This window comes from Hyalella azteca, unplaced genomic scaffold (assembly GCF_000764305.2).
Source record: "Hyalella azteca isolate HAZT.00-mixed unplaced genomic scaffold, Hazt_2.0.2 contig3122, whole genome shotgun sequence".
In the NCBI taxonomy this organism is placed as follows: Eukaryota; Metazoa; Arthropoda; class Malacostraca; order Amphipoda; family Hyalellidae; genus Hyalella; species Hyalella azteca.
The window spans coordinates 732,500-747,479 of NW_025933375.1; the positions used below are offsets into that span (position 1 = coordinate 732,500).

Below are 14,980 nucleotides of genomic sequence, written 5' to 3' on the forward strand. Positions count from 1 at the left end.
TGTTTCTTATTACTCTATATTTCTTATTACTTTATATCAGCTGGTGACCTGCACCACAAGTGATAAGTGGGTCAATATACCCATTAAAGAAGGGGGTATTACTTATAAAAAAATGGGTCAATTTGTCCATTAATTGGGGGAGAGATTTTCATTATATTTAATATTACTTTACACCTGCACCATAAGTGATAAGTGGGTCAATATGTCCAATAAAGAAGGGGATTTTCCTTATATTCAATATTACTTTATATAAGTTGGTGATTTGTCAGCTTGTTAATTTGAGCCACGCACCGACACCACAAGTGATAAGTGGGCCAATATGTCCATTAATTGGGGGGAGTATTCCTTATATTTATTAATACTTTATATCAGCCGGTAATTTGTCAGCGTGTTCGCTTGAATCCTAACTCTTTACATTACTAAATAAAATATAATTCAATATAATAAAAAATAAATAAAATTCATAAAATATTAGATCACAAAATATGAGATATATAAAAATAAAATTTTATACAATATTGAAGTTTTTTCTTTTGCACAACCTTCATGATACGGCCTAAGCAAATTTCATTTAAGCAGGAGCTTAATTATCTGTAAATAACTAAGGAAAAGTTGCTTTTTTTGTTCGCTGAAGCTCATATGGGATGACTAAGTCTGCGGGTAATCTTCTCAACAAATAAGCATGAAGCTGCCCACATACTATACACTACACATAAGCATGAACAAACAAACAACACTACACATAAAAATGGTCAAACAAAGTCCGGTATTTTGTTCCATAAAGAGTTAACTAGTCGAGGTTCAGGAAAAGCGTCATTGCAAGTCTTATGGAAAAAATAGAGCCAAGCCGCCACTGAAAAAAAGTTACGAGAATACTTTTATAGTATGTAGTACATACACGATTCATTGTGTCGGCGGATGGTAGTGTTATTCCTACCAGAGAGTGGCGAGTACAGCTTTGTAGTGTTATTCCTACCAGAGTGTGGCGAGTAGGTAGTCACGGTTCTAAGGTATGGTAGGAATAGCACTACAGCTTTGTAGTGCTATTCCTACCAGAGAGTGGCGAGTACAGCTGTGTAGTGTTATTCCTACCAGAGTGTGACGAGTACAGCTGTGTAGTGTTATTCCTACCAGAGTGTGGCGAGTACAGCTTTGTAGTGTTATTCCTACCAGAATCAAAACTCACTTTGAGCAGGAAATTGGAGGAACTTTCGGAGAGATCCAAGGACACGAGAGCCTGCATCACAATGTGCTCCACGTTGGCGTCCACTGCACGAATAAATTATTTGATAAATAAATTTAAATATTATTAATTAAATAAAAATAATTCTTTTTAAAATAATAAAATTTCAGTACTCATTGCAGTGAGTGACAGAGAGCGCTTTTTCTCAAAATCGACGAAAACGTTAAGTCACAGACAGACAGACAGACAGACAAACGGACAGACGGACGAACGGGAGGATGGACGGACGGACGGACGGACAGACAGACAGACGGACAGACAGACAGACAGACAGACGGACGGACGGACGGACGGACGAACGGACGGACAGATGGACGGACGGAATGACGGACAGACAGACAGACAGACAGACAGACAGACAGACAGACAGACAGACAGACAGACAGACAGACAGACGGACGGACAGACGGACGGACGGACGGACGGACGGACGAACGGACAGACATGGCGAGCACAATAGTGCCTTTTTTCCATAAATGAGAAAATGCACTAAAAAAGAAGCATCACAATGTGGCAAAAAATACACGATGAGCAAAACAGTCTATAATTTTCAGCTACTCCAGCCTCGTGCAACTGGCGACTAGAGATGGCATGGCAGCCATTAAAGATAAGTGTTTATACGAGATCATAATAATAACACATTTAAATTTGTTGTAATACTTACACGGGATCATAATTATAACACATTTAAATTTGGTTAATACACGGCTTTCTCTCCCTAATGAGTTTATTTATATGTATATCCACTCATAAATAATATGATGTATATGTAAATTATTTTGTATATGATATACAATATCATTATAATGTATATTATAATGAGTATATCCTCTCTTAAGTAGCTTGGCAGTCTGGGTTACCGCTAGCTAGTGCGTTCGGATTACGTTAAATTTTTCGAGCGCAACAGCTGTTATCTTTATCAAGACTTTGATCAGTGTTTCAATGGTTATTGCAGCATGACTTTGTTGTACGTTAGCCACTCAAATAGGAAACTTCCTATGCCTGGTCTTGATAAGCTTTGTTGGTTAACTTTCAGCGTTCATTCAATAAATCTATTGAATCCTACTGCGTCAAAAAGTTATCGACTTCTACCGCGTTAAAAAATGATTGACTTCTACTGTCCGAAAGTTTGAAGCCGTTACGTTAGCCACTCAAATAGGAAACTTCCTATGCCTGGGCCATACTTTCAAAACTCGCTAAGTGAACGTAAGTACTTACGCTCTATTTTCTTTTCCGTGATTGGTGGATTTTGCTCGAAAGGCCGCCAATGATTGGCTGATGAACTTACGATATCTTAACTTTTTTTGAAAGTATGGGCCCTGGTCTTGATAAGCTTTGTTGTTTAACTTTCAGCGTTTATTCAATAAATCCATTAGCTTCTACTGCGTCTATGCTATTGCCCGAAAGTTTGAAGCCGTTGCAAGCTCAACCGTGTATAAATTGTGTTGTTTGAAGAATGGTCCAGTATATTGAGTTTGACTGGAGTTTTCTTCAAAAAATCTTGGTCTTCTGTGGAAGCATTGTTTGTTCGTCAGTTTTTTTCGCTCATCTCCACGCGACAAAATTTCTTCTCGCTTCGAATCACCGACATGTGGAACAGCCTCCCCGATGACATCGTTGGCGCTCCAAGTATGAACACGTTCAAGAACAGACTAGATAAAGCTATGGAAAAATATATGTTCAGATTTGAAATGCCTAGCACCATATCGAACCCGGTGGAAGTCCAGTAGCTACTTCAAACTATAGTCAGTCATGAAAAGATCCGGTCAAATGACACGATTTTAGATCTTCTGTGAACAAGGCACGAAAAGGAAAAGAATCGGCGACAGGCCACATCAGGCCTACTCTTCAGCGCCGACATCACTATGTTATGTTATGTTATCTCAGCGGCATTCACGACTTCTGGTCGAGGACTGATTTCACCTTTCGGACTCGCGGAAGTCGAAAGCAACAACTTGCATCTTATGATGCAAGAAGCCGTTGTTGATTCCAAGGTTAGATTCGGGGTACTTGCCAAAATATTGGGTGCGAGAGACATTTTCAGAAAAGTTTAATTGCGGGATCTATGTTTTTTTATTCCTAAAGTTATTTTGACAGGACTTATTATTAACATCATCATTATATGTCTGATAATAATGTTCAATAATGTTAATCTTACTATTAACATTATTGAACATTATTATCAGACATAATATCGGCACGCATTCCCCCACCCCAAACCCCACGTCACTAGAAAAATAGCATCAGACTCATAGTTGGAGCAGAAGACGACAGATCACATCGCTACACTGTTAAATTACCGTTTGTTAAGTTACAGTTAAGTAAGTTACACTGTTAAGTACCGTAATTACCTGTGTAAATTACCATTAACGGTATTACCGGCGTTTCAGTGGCCGGTCGCCACGTGAAAAGAAGCACCGTGTCGCCGTTTTTATTCTAATATAACACTAGAAATCCGTAAAACATCTGATAAAAACGGCGAAACAGTTTATTTTCACGGGGCAACCGGCCACTAGAATGCCAGTGGGACCGTTTTTTCGCCGTTTTTTCTAACAGTGTAATAATAATAATAATGCAGTGTAATAATAATAATAATACAGTGTAATAATAACTCACAGTTGGAGCAGAAGACAATAGGGTCGCGATCGCTGTAAAATATCTGAAGTTTGACGCTGAGAGACGAGCTCACGAGGCCATCGAGACACGCGCTGTGCAGTAGACCAGGGTTGCCCAGAATGTCTTCATGGCCATAGTGTTCTGAGAGGTACAGAAATTGTTAAATATATGGAATTATCTTACATTGAGTAGAGTTAGTGTTTGGAAGTATCTTAATTTAGCTGAGAAAAAACAAACTTATATCAGAAAAAACAAACTTATATCAAACGAACTTCGAGGGCACGTCACACATAAGATTAATAGCATTAAGCGAAGAATCTGAGGTTGCCCAGAGTGTCTTCATGGCCATAGTGTTCTGATGTGAACAGCAATTGTTAAGTATATTGAATTTTCTTAATTTAGCAGAGAAAAGCAATTGTTAAGTATATGGGAATTATTTTACATTGAGTAGAGAAAAAGACAAACTTATATTAAACGAACTTCGAGGGAACGTCACACATAAGATTAATAGCAGGCGAAGAATCTGAGGTTGCCCAGAGTGTCTTCATGGCCATAGTGTTCTGAGGTGAACAGAAATTGTTAAATATATGGAATTATCTTAATTTAGCAGAGAAAAGCAATTGTTAAGAATGTGGGATTATTTTACATTGAGTAGAGAAAAGACAAACTTATATCAAACGAACTTCGAGGGCACGTCACACATGAGATTAATAGCAAGCGAAGAATCTGAGGTACAGAGCAATTGTTTAGTGTTTGGAATTATTTTACATTGAGTAGAGAAAAGATAAACTTATATCAAACGAACTTCGAGGGCACGTCACACATAAGATTAATAGCAAGCGAAGAATCTGAGGTAAACATCAATTGTCCAGTGAAAGTTTGAGGCACACAGCAATTGTTTAGTGTTTGGAATTATCTTAATTTAGCAGAGAAAAGACAAACTTTTATTCATCCAAATTGCAATAATATGCTAGCGATCTCAATAGTTATGAGCGAAACGTAAGTAGAACAAGTAAAGTCGACTAAATTTTGTTAGGGTAGGAGTTCTTCCCAGTGAAAATTTACAGACGCGGCAGCTTCTGATTTGGATTACCAGAAGCTGGGGCGACTCTAAATTTTGTTAGGGTGATTAGTGTTTGGAATTATCTTATATCGAAGAGAAAATAAATATTTTTCTTTGAACAAACCAAATTGCAATAATATGCTGGCGATCTCAATAGTTATGAGCGAAACGTAAGTAGAACAGGTAAAGTAATCAATGACCAAGTCTGAGATGAGAGTCTAAAAATCATCTTCGAAAATATCTCTAAAGGAAATAAAATATTTCAAATGTATTTTGACGCTTCATCTCGATAACTAATCAAAATCAACATCCGTCATATTTTTTTAGATTCCCTGTTGCTCATCTCACATCTTTAAAGAAAATAGAAAAATTTAAATTATATTTTCACGCTTCATCTCGATAACTAATCAAAATCATCACCCGTCATATATTTTTCAAGATCCCTACTACTGAATTCCTTTAAGTCTTTTTACTTCTCCTCATTGCTTCCTTCCAACCAATAACGACAACCAATAATTTCGGTGTAGCGAATCAAATCAAATTTCGGATCCGATATCAAATACAGTGCCACTGCACTGGCAAGAGATGTCTTAAGTTCCCTACTGCTCAATTCCTGTAAGTCTTTATACTTCTCATTGCTTCTTCTAACCAATAACGACATATATATTCAATATATGCCAACATTTGTCATAATATAATACATGTCATTATTGTTAATAACAACATAAGGCTACTGCACAGCACAAGAGATGTCTTAAGTTCCCTACTGCTTATAATAGTCTTTATTTATTGCATTGGTTGCTATTTTATATTTATTATAATAGTCTTTATACTTCTCATTGCTTCTTCTAACAAACAACGACATATATATTTAATATATGTCAACATTTGTCATTATATAATATATGTCATTATTGTTAATAACAACATAAGTCCACTGCACTGCACAAGAAATGTCAACACCGTACTTCTCATCCTCTTGCTGGAGTTCCAAAAGTTCACAGCTTCATCATCCGCCTTCAACAGACTACACTCAATATATACGCTTCTCAATAGACAATAGACCTTCTACGCTTCTCAATAGACAATAGACCTTCTACGCTTCTCAATAGACAATAGACCTTCTACGCTTCTCAATAGACAATAGACCTTCAATAGACTACGCACAATAAATGTCAACACCGTACCTCTCATCTGCTTGATGGAGTTCCAAAAGTCCACAGCTTCGTCATCCGCCTTCAGCGAGTCCGTCTTGCTGAGTGTGATCACGCCATGCGTCCACTGCCCGTCCACTATAGACTGCTTTCGCTTCTGGTGGATAAAACATGCATATTAGATATACTATATTAGATATACTATATTAGATATACTATATTAGATATACTATATTAGATATCCTATATTAGATATACTATATTAGATATCCTATATTAGATATACTATATTAGATATACTATATTAGAAATAACATCACGCCATGAGTCCACTGCCCGTCCACTATGGACTGCTTTCGCTTCTGATGGATAAAACATGCATATTAGATATACTATTATGGACTGCTTTCGCATCTGATGGATAAAACATGCATATTAGATATACTATAACTATATTGGAAATAACAACCAGTAGTTTATGGTAAGCGTTAAAAATAAGACAACATAGTTACGAATTATTACAAGGTATATTTTCACAGCTCCTATAACAAATGCACATGACAAAACAACAAATGTAGTTGAAAACTTTTGAACAGAGTAAACTGAAACTTTTAAAGACTGAAACAAGATAAATTTTACTCTTTCAAACAATCCATCTCATGTATGCTCGTTTTGCCCTATAACTGAAAACAAATATTCTTCTCGTGTATAACACCAACTAACACGTGAAAACAACACATTATAGAGCTCAAGATAATCATAAAAAGGGCTGGACTACGTGGCAAGAAATACAAGTTACATAACCCCATAGATGATAAAACCTTACCAAATATCTACCCGTAGATTGACAAGAAAATCTACGAAGAAATACAGGCTCAAATTTTATATCAGAACCAATAATTTCGGAGCGAATTCTGGGTCGGTTGTCACGCTTTCGACCAACTGGGATTGGTAGAGTAGCCCACATCAAATTTTCACTTCGAAGATAATTTGATTTTGATTGTCTCTTGGCCCACTCTTCATTTTGGGCATCAATTTCTTCTTCGGACACCTTAGGTAGTCGCTGACACGGAAGATCCAACTCCTGGAAACCCAAAACGCGCCGAACCTTTTCATTTTCAGAGTTTATTACGAAGTTGTTTATAAGCTCTGCTTGCCGTATACCTCTTGTACTTGTTTTCCTTCGCGCTCCATGTGACTCAAAAGTCTCACAAGAACTTGGCTCCTTGTTTGCATCACTGGCATCAATCGATGAAACCGCTTGTTGACTACTGGACGCATGCGAACTCTCTGGACTTGAAATATTGTGTTGTTCATCATGAAATTCATCATTTGGAACATCAGACGTTACCATACAAGTCTCCGTTTCACTTGGTATATTGGGAGCGCTCGTTATTTGACAATCAGCCGGAGGTGAAGCAGAAGAAAGGTTCGCATTCTGGTCTGGCTCGACCACAGGTTCGCTGTCCTCTAAGCACTCATATATGGGGTTATTAGCAATAATTTTTGCCCTAGCTAAGCTATTTGTTGAAGATTCTATTTGCTCAACCAAGATAAAGTCCAAGGCAGAGTCAGAAAGTTCTTTATCCCTCGGCCCCAGAGCAACAGGAGACCACAAGTACGTGTACGGGTCATCGATATCTTCTAGAGTCGTTTCAATTAGTTTTTCGTACGTTTCGTTACTTTCTCTTGAACACATGTTTACAAAGTTTATTCAATATCTTCTCAAGATAAGAAAACGTCTAGAGTCGTTTCAATTAGCATTTCGTACGTTTCGTTACTTTCTCTTGAACACATATTTACAAAGTTTATACAATATTTTCTCAAGATAATAAAAGCAAAACGGTTATTATAACATCTACACGATTTCAAATTTACGTCACACTCGAGATATTCATTTCTCCCGTAAGGTATAAAACTCGGGGTTACTGAACAGTGTAGAATGAAGGTAACGTGGAAATAATTAAAATATCTCCAGCAAGGCTTTAAAGCAACAGTAAATTAAAATGATAAGTTAACTGTTAAGCTTTTTAAAAACGCAAATAGGCGGTTAGGGTAACACACACCACCTGACATTGCAACAGATGCATAGACGCAAAACTTGCATCATAAATACGAAAGATGCATAGATGCAAAGCTTGCATCATAAATACGAAAGATGCATAGATGCAAAGTTTGCATCATAAATACGAACGTACGAACGACTACTGAACAACGTCTCGAAGAACTGATGTTGCTTGAGCACGTCGCACGGTGCACTAGTAAGGCACCTTGAAAGATAACGTTTCTATCATAAATATCAACTGATAAGGGGATTAAAAGTATGGGGGCACACTCGAGGAGTTTTAGAGTGTGAATTTAAAGATTAAATGGTATACATGCGGCATAAGCGATGATGAAAATGAACATCAAAAATAAATAAATACCTCAAAACTTTATTTTTATGCTTCATACTTTCATACACGTCTTTATTTCAAAGAAAAAAAGTAAACATTTCCATAAATATTCTATACAGAAATTCTGACGAAAAATATATTCACGAAATCACAACAAAACTGACCTCAGAATCCTCAGTCTGAACTCCATTGAGCTCACTTTGACTTGATATCAACATTTCTGTAACTCCTTCACATGTGTTGGTTGGAGAAACAGAGTTTGTAGAGCTACAGTCGGACGCTTCCTCGCAAACAGTTATTTCAATATCATCACTTGGATCGAAAATTTTCTTATAAAACTCAGGAATTTCAGGATCGTCTTCATTGTCGAAGTACAGACGATACCAATAAATCGAGTCAAAACGCGAAACGAAAGATGTATACGCAGACAAGTCAGTTGCCCAGTCAACAGAATCGATGTCTTCCGTACCGGCGCTGTCAATCAGTGATATCAGCGGCAAAAAGTTTGGTCGCTCTGGGCCGTCTTCTGAAAGACTTCTGTCAACAGCAGGGAGATGGAATGCAGTACTTTGATACTTGTCACTAATGCGACGTAGAGATGTAAAATCAAAAGTCGTACTGAACCCAGGATTTGACTGCAGCGTTTTCGCGGTTCCTGGATTATAGAACTTGCTGTGGGCAAGACGAGTTGTCGGCACTAGGCGTTTCTTTTTGTTCTTGAACACGATTTGTGCACTCAAACTTTTGGCGCTTGCGCCACTTTCCAAAACGCTGTGGTCTTCTTCAACACCCATACCCAAATATCACGATCAAAATAATTATCAGTTCGAAGAATGCATTAAATAAAAGATTCCTGTACAGCATTTAAATCACGGGGGTAAAAATACTGCCTTCACATTGAGGCGGGTCAGATATCGTGATGAACACGTCCATTAAATGAATCTCCTATAAAAACTTTTTAGCGGAAAATAATTCGGTAAACAACTATAGAATGAAACTGAATATATTTCAAGTATACACTAAATAAGAAGGTCATTACGAGAAACTCTGCTCCAGCTAACAGACAAGACGGCACTACAATATATTATGGTTTTGGTGTGGCGAACTGCAGTCAGGAGATAGCGACTTGATGATTAGGAGACATTCAATCAAACACACAACCGCATTGTTTTGACCTCAACAATGACACAAATCACATTGACATCTCATAACAACTCCTGATAATAGTACAGCAAACGCGTGGCTATCTCTCGAGATAAAAAAATTGGCACTGACGACGCCGTATATAAACGGCTAACCGAAATTACAAATTTTTGTGTGCATGCTATAAGTAATATACGCGTCAACTGTAGAATAGAATAGAATAGAATTGTCGGCGTTGAAGAAATAGGCCCATGGCCTGTTGCCGATTCTTGAACTTTTCGTGACTTGATTCACAAGGGATCCGGCCTTTGGGACCCGATCTTTCCATAACTGACGATTGATTGAGATAGCTGCTGGACTTATTGCCTGCATGGTCCGTAATTTGCTATAGGCATTTTTACCTTCGTTTTCCAGCAAGACAAATTAAAGATCATTTCGCTACTGCATTTTGAATATTATAATGCTCTTGATTCTTATTTCTCATGTGGATCTATAAAGATTACAATTTTACAATCATATCAATCCCATTGCGAAACCAAAGAATTAATCCGATTACTTCTATTGTATTGATGTCAGGCTGAGCTGATACATTCGATAGCGATTTTACTTTCGACCGACCTGTATACTTGAACATGCTGTTGAACTTAAAACAGAGATTTACCGAAGGCTTCAAAAACTGAGCAACGATAAGAATATTCATGTAAATATTTAGAGTTCCCAAGCAAACGTGGCCTTGACAGTAACTCCGTTCTCGTCAAGGGGGAGAGGTAAATTAGACGTACGTAACATATTTAAACATTTCATTACATCCATTCATACACATCATTCATGTCAAAATTCATAAGGTAACTACAGAAATAATCCATACTAAACTGTTTTCGGACAAAAAAGAAACATGCGGTATTATACTAAAAGAAAAATAGATACAAAAAATAATTTTAAACAGCTAGTACTCTTGTAATGGGAGCATTAAAAACAACACATACTGTAGATAGTCAACAATAATGATTACGATACTCACGAGAGCATTAAAAACAAAACATAGATAGTCAACAATAATGATTACGATACTTACAAGAGGGCATTTACGAACGCCTGAAGTTCTCGCCAGGGGCTCATCAGAAACAGCAGCAGGAGTGGCATCTCCTGGAGAGGAAGCTCGTGGTGGTATAGGCGGAGGAACGTCGAAAGTGTCACCGGTCACATTCGTAGGGCTCCTTAGCCCGTCATACGCATCGTAAACAGGGTCAGAGCGACAGCTTCCATCAGGTCTCATATATTCAAAAGGGTCAACGTGTTCGTAGTAATTGCTTGCTTCATCGTCACCTACCGAACGTATGTTCATCTCTTTAAAACGAAGCATTTCTGAAGCTTCGTAGCTCAAAACCACAACACCCTGAACTTTCCTAGAAAATGAATCGTCTTCGGGGATGGTAGAGTTAGTGCTAAGTCTTTTCACAGCCTGACTTGAGTCACACGAGCTAAAGCCACGGTCCACGAGAGGATCGAAGTCAAAAAGAACGCTATTAACATCGCGATGAGATGAAACGGTACGAGGGGGACTGCTAACGAATTCCATCAAATCTCCTGATCGTTTACTTGTTCGTTTTTGTTTGATAGACGGAGCCGCTGCTAATACTGATGATGTCGTCACAGTTGTCACCGAAGTAGGGGTAGTAATGCCTGACGTAGAAGTTGCGATGGACACGGTAGCAAGGCTGAGCTCAGGAGGAGGCAAAGTTTTGGCAGGAATAATCAGAGGAATGTTAGGTTTGCAAGTGAAAGGAACTGAATGAAAGTTTCCGTTGAAGGGAAAGTTGGTGGAGTTTATATAAGAAGTAGTACTAAAAGAAGAACACCCATGAGCGTTATGAGAAAGGAGATTAATAGCACTCACTGGGGAAGAAATTGTACCAGTACCAGTGGATAATGAAATTGGAAAATTGGCTGGAGAAGAAATTCCACCAGTACAGCCATAAGAAGATGAGGGAATCGTAGCAGTTATCGGAGAAGTTCCACCAGTATAACCAAAAGAGGATGAAATGGATGCATTGGATGGGAAAGAATTTCCAATACTCGACGTTTGATTCATCTGATTCACGAATAAACTAACTCTACTTGGATCAAAAACTGCATTTCTACTAGGAATAGGAGGCGGAGCACGCATCATATTTGAATTCATTTCTTGAGCGTTCATTGGAGTTAAATTTTTATTTGATAAGCCAGCAGCACCATGCACATTAGAGTGATTGAAGGCACCTGGGAGTAAGGCAGTCTGGTAACCTTGATTAGCTGGACCCATAGTTGTACTACTCACAGGTACGAGAGATCTATGGAGATTAGCGTTCAAATTTTGAATCATTTCAAATATATCATTTTTGGGTTTTTCTGGGCTTTGAAAGCTCATTAAATCTTCTATTTCTGAGTTTGGCTCAGCATTAGTAGCAGTGACAGTGATATTCAAGTTTCTATTAGAGCGAGGCAAAACAGGTGGAGGGGTGATGGAGGCAGTGGTTATAGCAGGCTTTGTGGACAGCTGACTGTTGCTGCCATATTGCGGCCTTGTGCAGTCATTTGCACCAGCCGAGAACGAGCGCGAAATGTCTGGAAAGGTAAAATGTTGTGGTTACTTAAAATCAATGATGTACCCAAGCATTTAGCCTCTAGATGAACAAGATTAAAGTGACTGGAAAAAAGGTAAAATGTTATGGTTACTCATAATCAATGATGCCCCAATTAAAGCATTTAGCCTCTAGATGAACATGATTAAAGAAAATATTTAAACACAAACTGATCACTACATTGTACATCTGAACTGTTAATAGGTAGGTATAATCATATTCTACTAATAATCATTGGTTCTCTTTTCACCCAGTTAGATAAGACGTATACCTATACCGGGTATATATGCAAGTTTGATTAAAGACCAGAGCATGATTTATATTAATAATCTTCTTATTCGTTTTTTCAATGAGTCAAACAAAATTTCTTGCTGGTGCTGGGAGATCAAAAAGCAAGTTACCAAATGATATTTTAATGGATTTCAATGTTTCAAAAATACAATTTTCAGTATCAAGCAGGTGAAGGTTTTCCAACACTTGAAATTTAACTTGGTGGAAATGATTTCCAAAGTGCAATTCAAGTGACATTAAGTGTAAGGAACACGACTTTAAACATTGAATAAATTGCATGTATCTATTCAAGAATAAAAAAGAGCTTGAGTAAAAGCAACACAGAGCTTGAGTAAAAAAGTAAGAGGGTAAAATATATAGAGTTCCAAGAAAAAGAAACTATGTATGGCCTTAATTAAAAATCATCGCTTATGTCATTGTGCTCTTGAACATTAAAAGAAGATGCAATATCCAAGATGCCCAAGGATGGGATTATACCTGGAGTCTGAATGCAATGACAATTATTTTATCACACAGGCCTGTGCTCATGGGCAATTTCAACAGTTCCCAGGCCCATGCCTAATGCTAAATAATAAATAATGCTTAATTGTTGCTTAGAGAGTAGAAGTTCTTCACATTAGCTCAGGTTGAGATAATTTGATTCAATTAAAAGAAGTGGAGAAAATGAAAACAACTAAAAGTACAAAATTCTAAAATTCTGCCTTATGCTAAATGATGAATAATGCTTAGTTATTGCTTAAAGAGTGGAAGTTTTCCCCATAATTAGCTGAGTTTGAGATCATTTGATTCAATTAAAAAAGCAGAGAGCATGAAAACAACTAAAAGTACAAAAGTCTAAAATTCATCTACAGTTTAGAAATGAAAGATCTTTATAATCATTTAACTAAGATAATTCTTACTTTTCTGTTGCTGTTCCTTTTGTTGCTTGATGCGCTGAAATGCTTGTTCTTCCTCGAGCAAGGCTTGTGCCTTCTCTTCTGATGAGTACACATGCTGAGATGTGCCATTATTATTCATGTTCTGTCTGTGACTTGAAGACGCTCCACTTTTTTGCTTAGGAGGCAGTGGTGGTGGCGCACCATCTGCCATTGCAACAAGTTCTGATATATTCAACTAACTTATGTAATACCAGCTAAATATGTATGTAATCCTATCCCATAACATTATCACACTAATTATTTAACACTAACAAAATTAACATGCAGCTGGGCATGCCATAACAGTGTGCAACCAAATTGGCAAAAACTGAAAAATAGGAACAAAGATTATGATCATAAATTCTTAATGATAAGATCATTAAGATAAATGAAATCTTTTAAATATTTGTAAAAGATTTCATCAAGATTAAAAATATTACAAGGCAATCTTATTATTTGAAATGTGGCGCATGCTGGAGGATAGCTTTGTTCAACTTCACACTTAATTCATATTCCTTTTTGTGGCCAAGAAACCCTGAAGGACATAGCAGCCTATGAAGTTAACTGCTCAAAACCATAATATAATTATATAACAAAACCATAATTATCCACAGCCACCACTCAAGTAGGTATTCTAAAAATCAGAATGGCCACCCCTTCCATCACGGCCTCTTCCAGCTCCAGCCTAGCCTACACAAGTTGCAAAGTTTCTCTACCCAAAACAAACCTGAGCAGATGTAACCCAACCTTATAGGATTCAGGAAGTTAGAAAGGAAGTTCAGGTGAGCTGTTAGAGCCTTTCATTGGTTGCAAGAAGGTTGTGAGCTAGAAAAGAGTGAACTGGTTGAGCCAGAGTAGGCAAGGCTGGATTTGGAACTGCATGTTTATGTGCAACATGCTTGAGTGCTGGCTGATGGCCTACGACACTATTATCTCAAAGCAAGCATGGAAAACATCCTCCTTTAGGGCCGCAACTAGAACTTTCCGCCATTTCCGGTAACCACAAGATTTCCACCTGATGAATTACCTCCTAACTAGTAATTATTAACAAAAGTGCACGATCAGGCCACAAGATTCCAATTGTATTAAAAATTCATCATTTTGGAGCCACAAGATTTCAGAAACAAGTAGAAAAATTCCAATTCTACCTCAAAGCATTATGTCACTGGTCTGGATTATGGCACTCCAGAGTCCAGCATAGTCTGTAGCTTTTAGATCAGTGGCAAGAGTAGTTATTGCATGCTGAGGCTGGGCTTTGGCTCCAAGGTTTATTGAAGAGCTGAATTTGTGGACTACAGCTGTTTCTCCATTGAAATCATATTGAAATAAATAATTTGTATTAAACCTGAAGCTAGTATGTCTTTTCCTGTAGTGAAATTGAATTTGCATTGCTACATATTATTCATAGGTACTTGGTGCATGACTAAAAACAAACATTTCAATTTTTTTTACCCTTTCCCAAATCTTTCGAATAATGGACTTAATAAGATAATTCTTTAAAATTTGTACTAAACTTTGAGGCTTCTATCATTCATT

The 14,980-nt window shown here is 37.5% G+C and overlaps 1 protein-coding gene across 1 annotated transcript in view; it reads right to left on the reverse strand.

The window, feature by feature from the left end:
* Nucleotides 1-13,774, reverse strand: part of LOC108674302 (phosphatidylinositol 4-phosphate 3-kinase C2 domain-containing subunit alpha) — a 49,947-nt gene extending 36,173 nt beyond the window's left edge. Inside the window, exons 1-5 of the mRNA XM_047885791.1 lie at nt 13,427-13,774; nt 10,691-12,219; nt 6,110-6,233; nt 3,860-4,000; nt 1,187-1,269 (exon numbers count right to left, since the gene is read on the reverse strand). Of these exons, the coding sequence (XP_047741747.1) occupies nt 1,187-1,269; nt 3,860-4,000; nt 6,110-6,233; nt 10,691-12,219; nt 13,427-13,616 (2,067 nt within the window). The 5' untranslated portion in view covers nt 13,617-13,774. The remainder of the gene's footprint in view (nt 1-1,186; nt 1,270-3,859; nt 4,001-6,109; nt 6,234-10,690; nt 12,220-13,426) is intronic.
* Between the last annotated feature and the right edge of the window lie 1,206 nt (nt 13,775-14,980).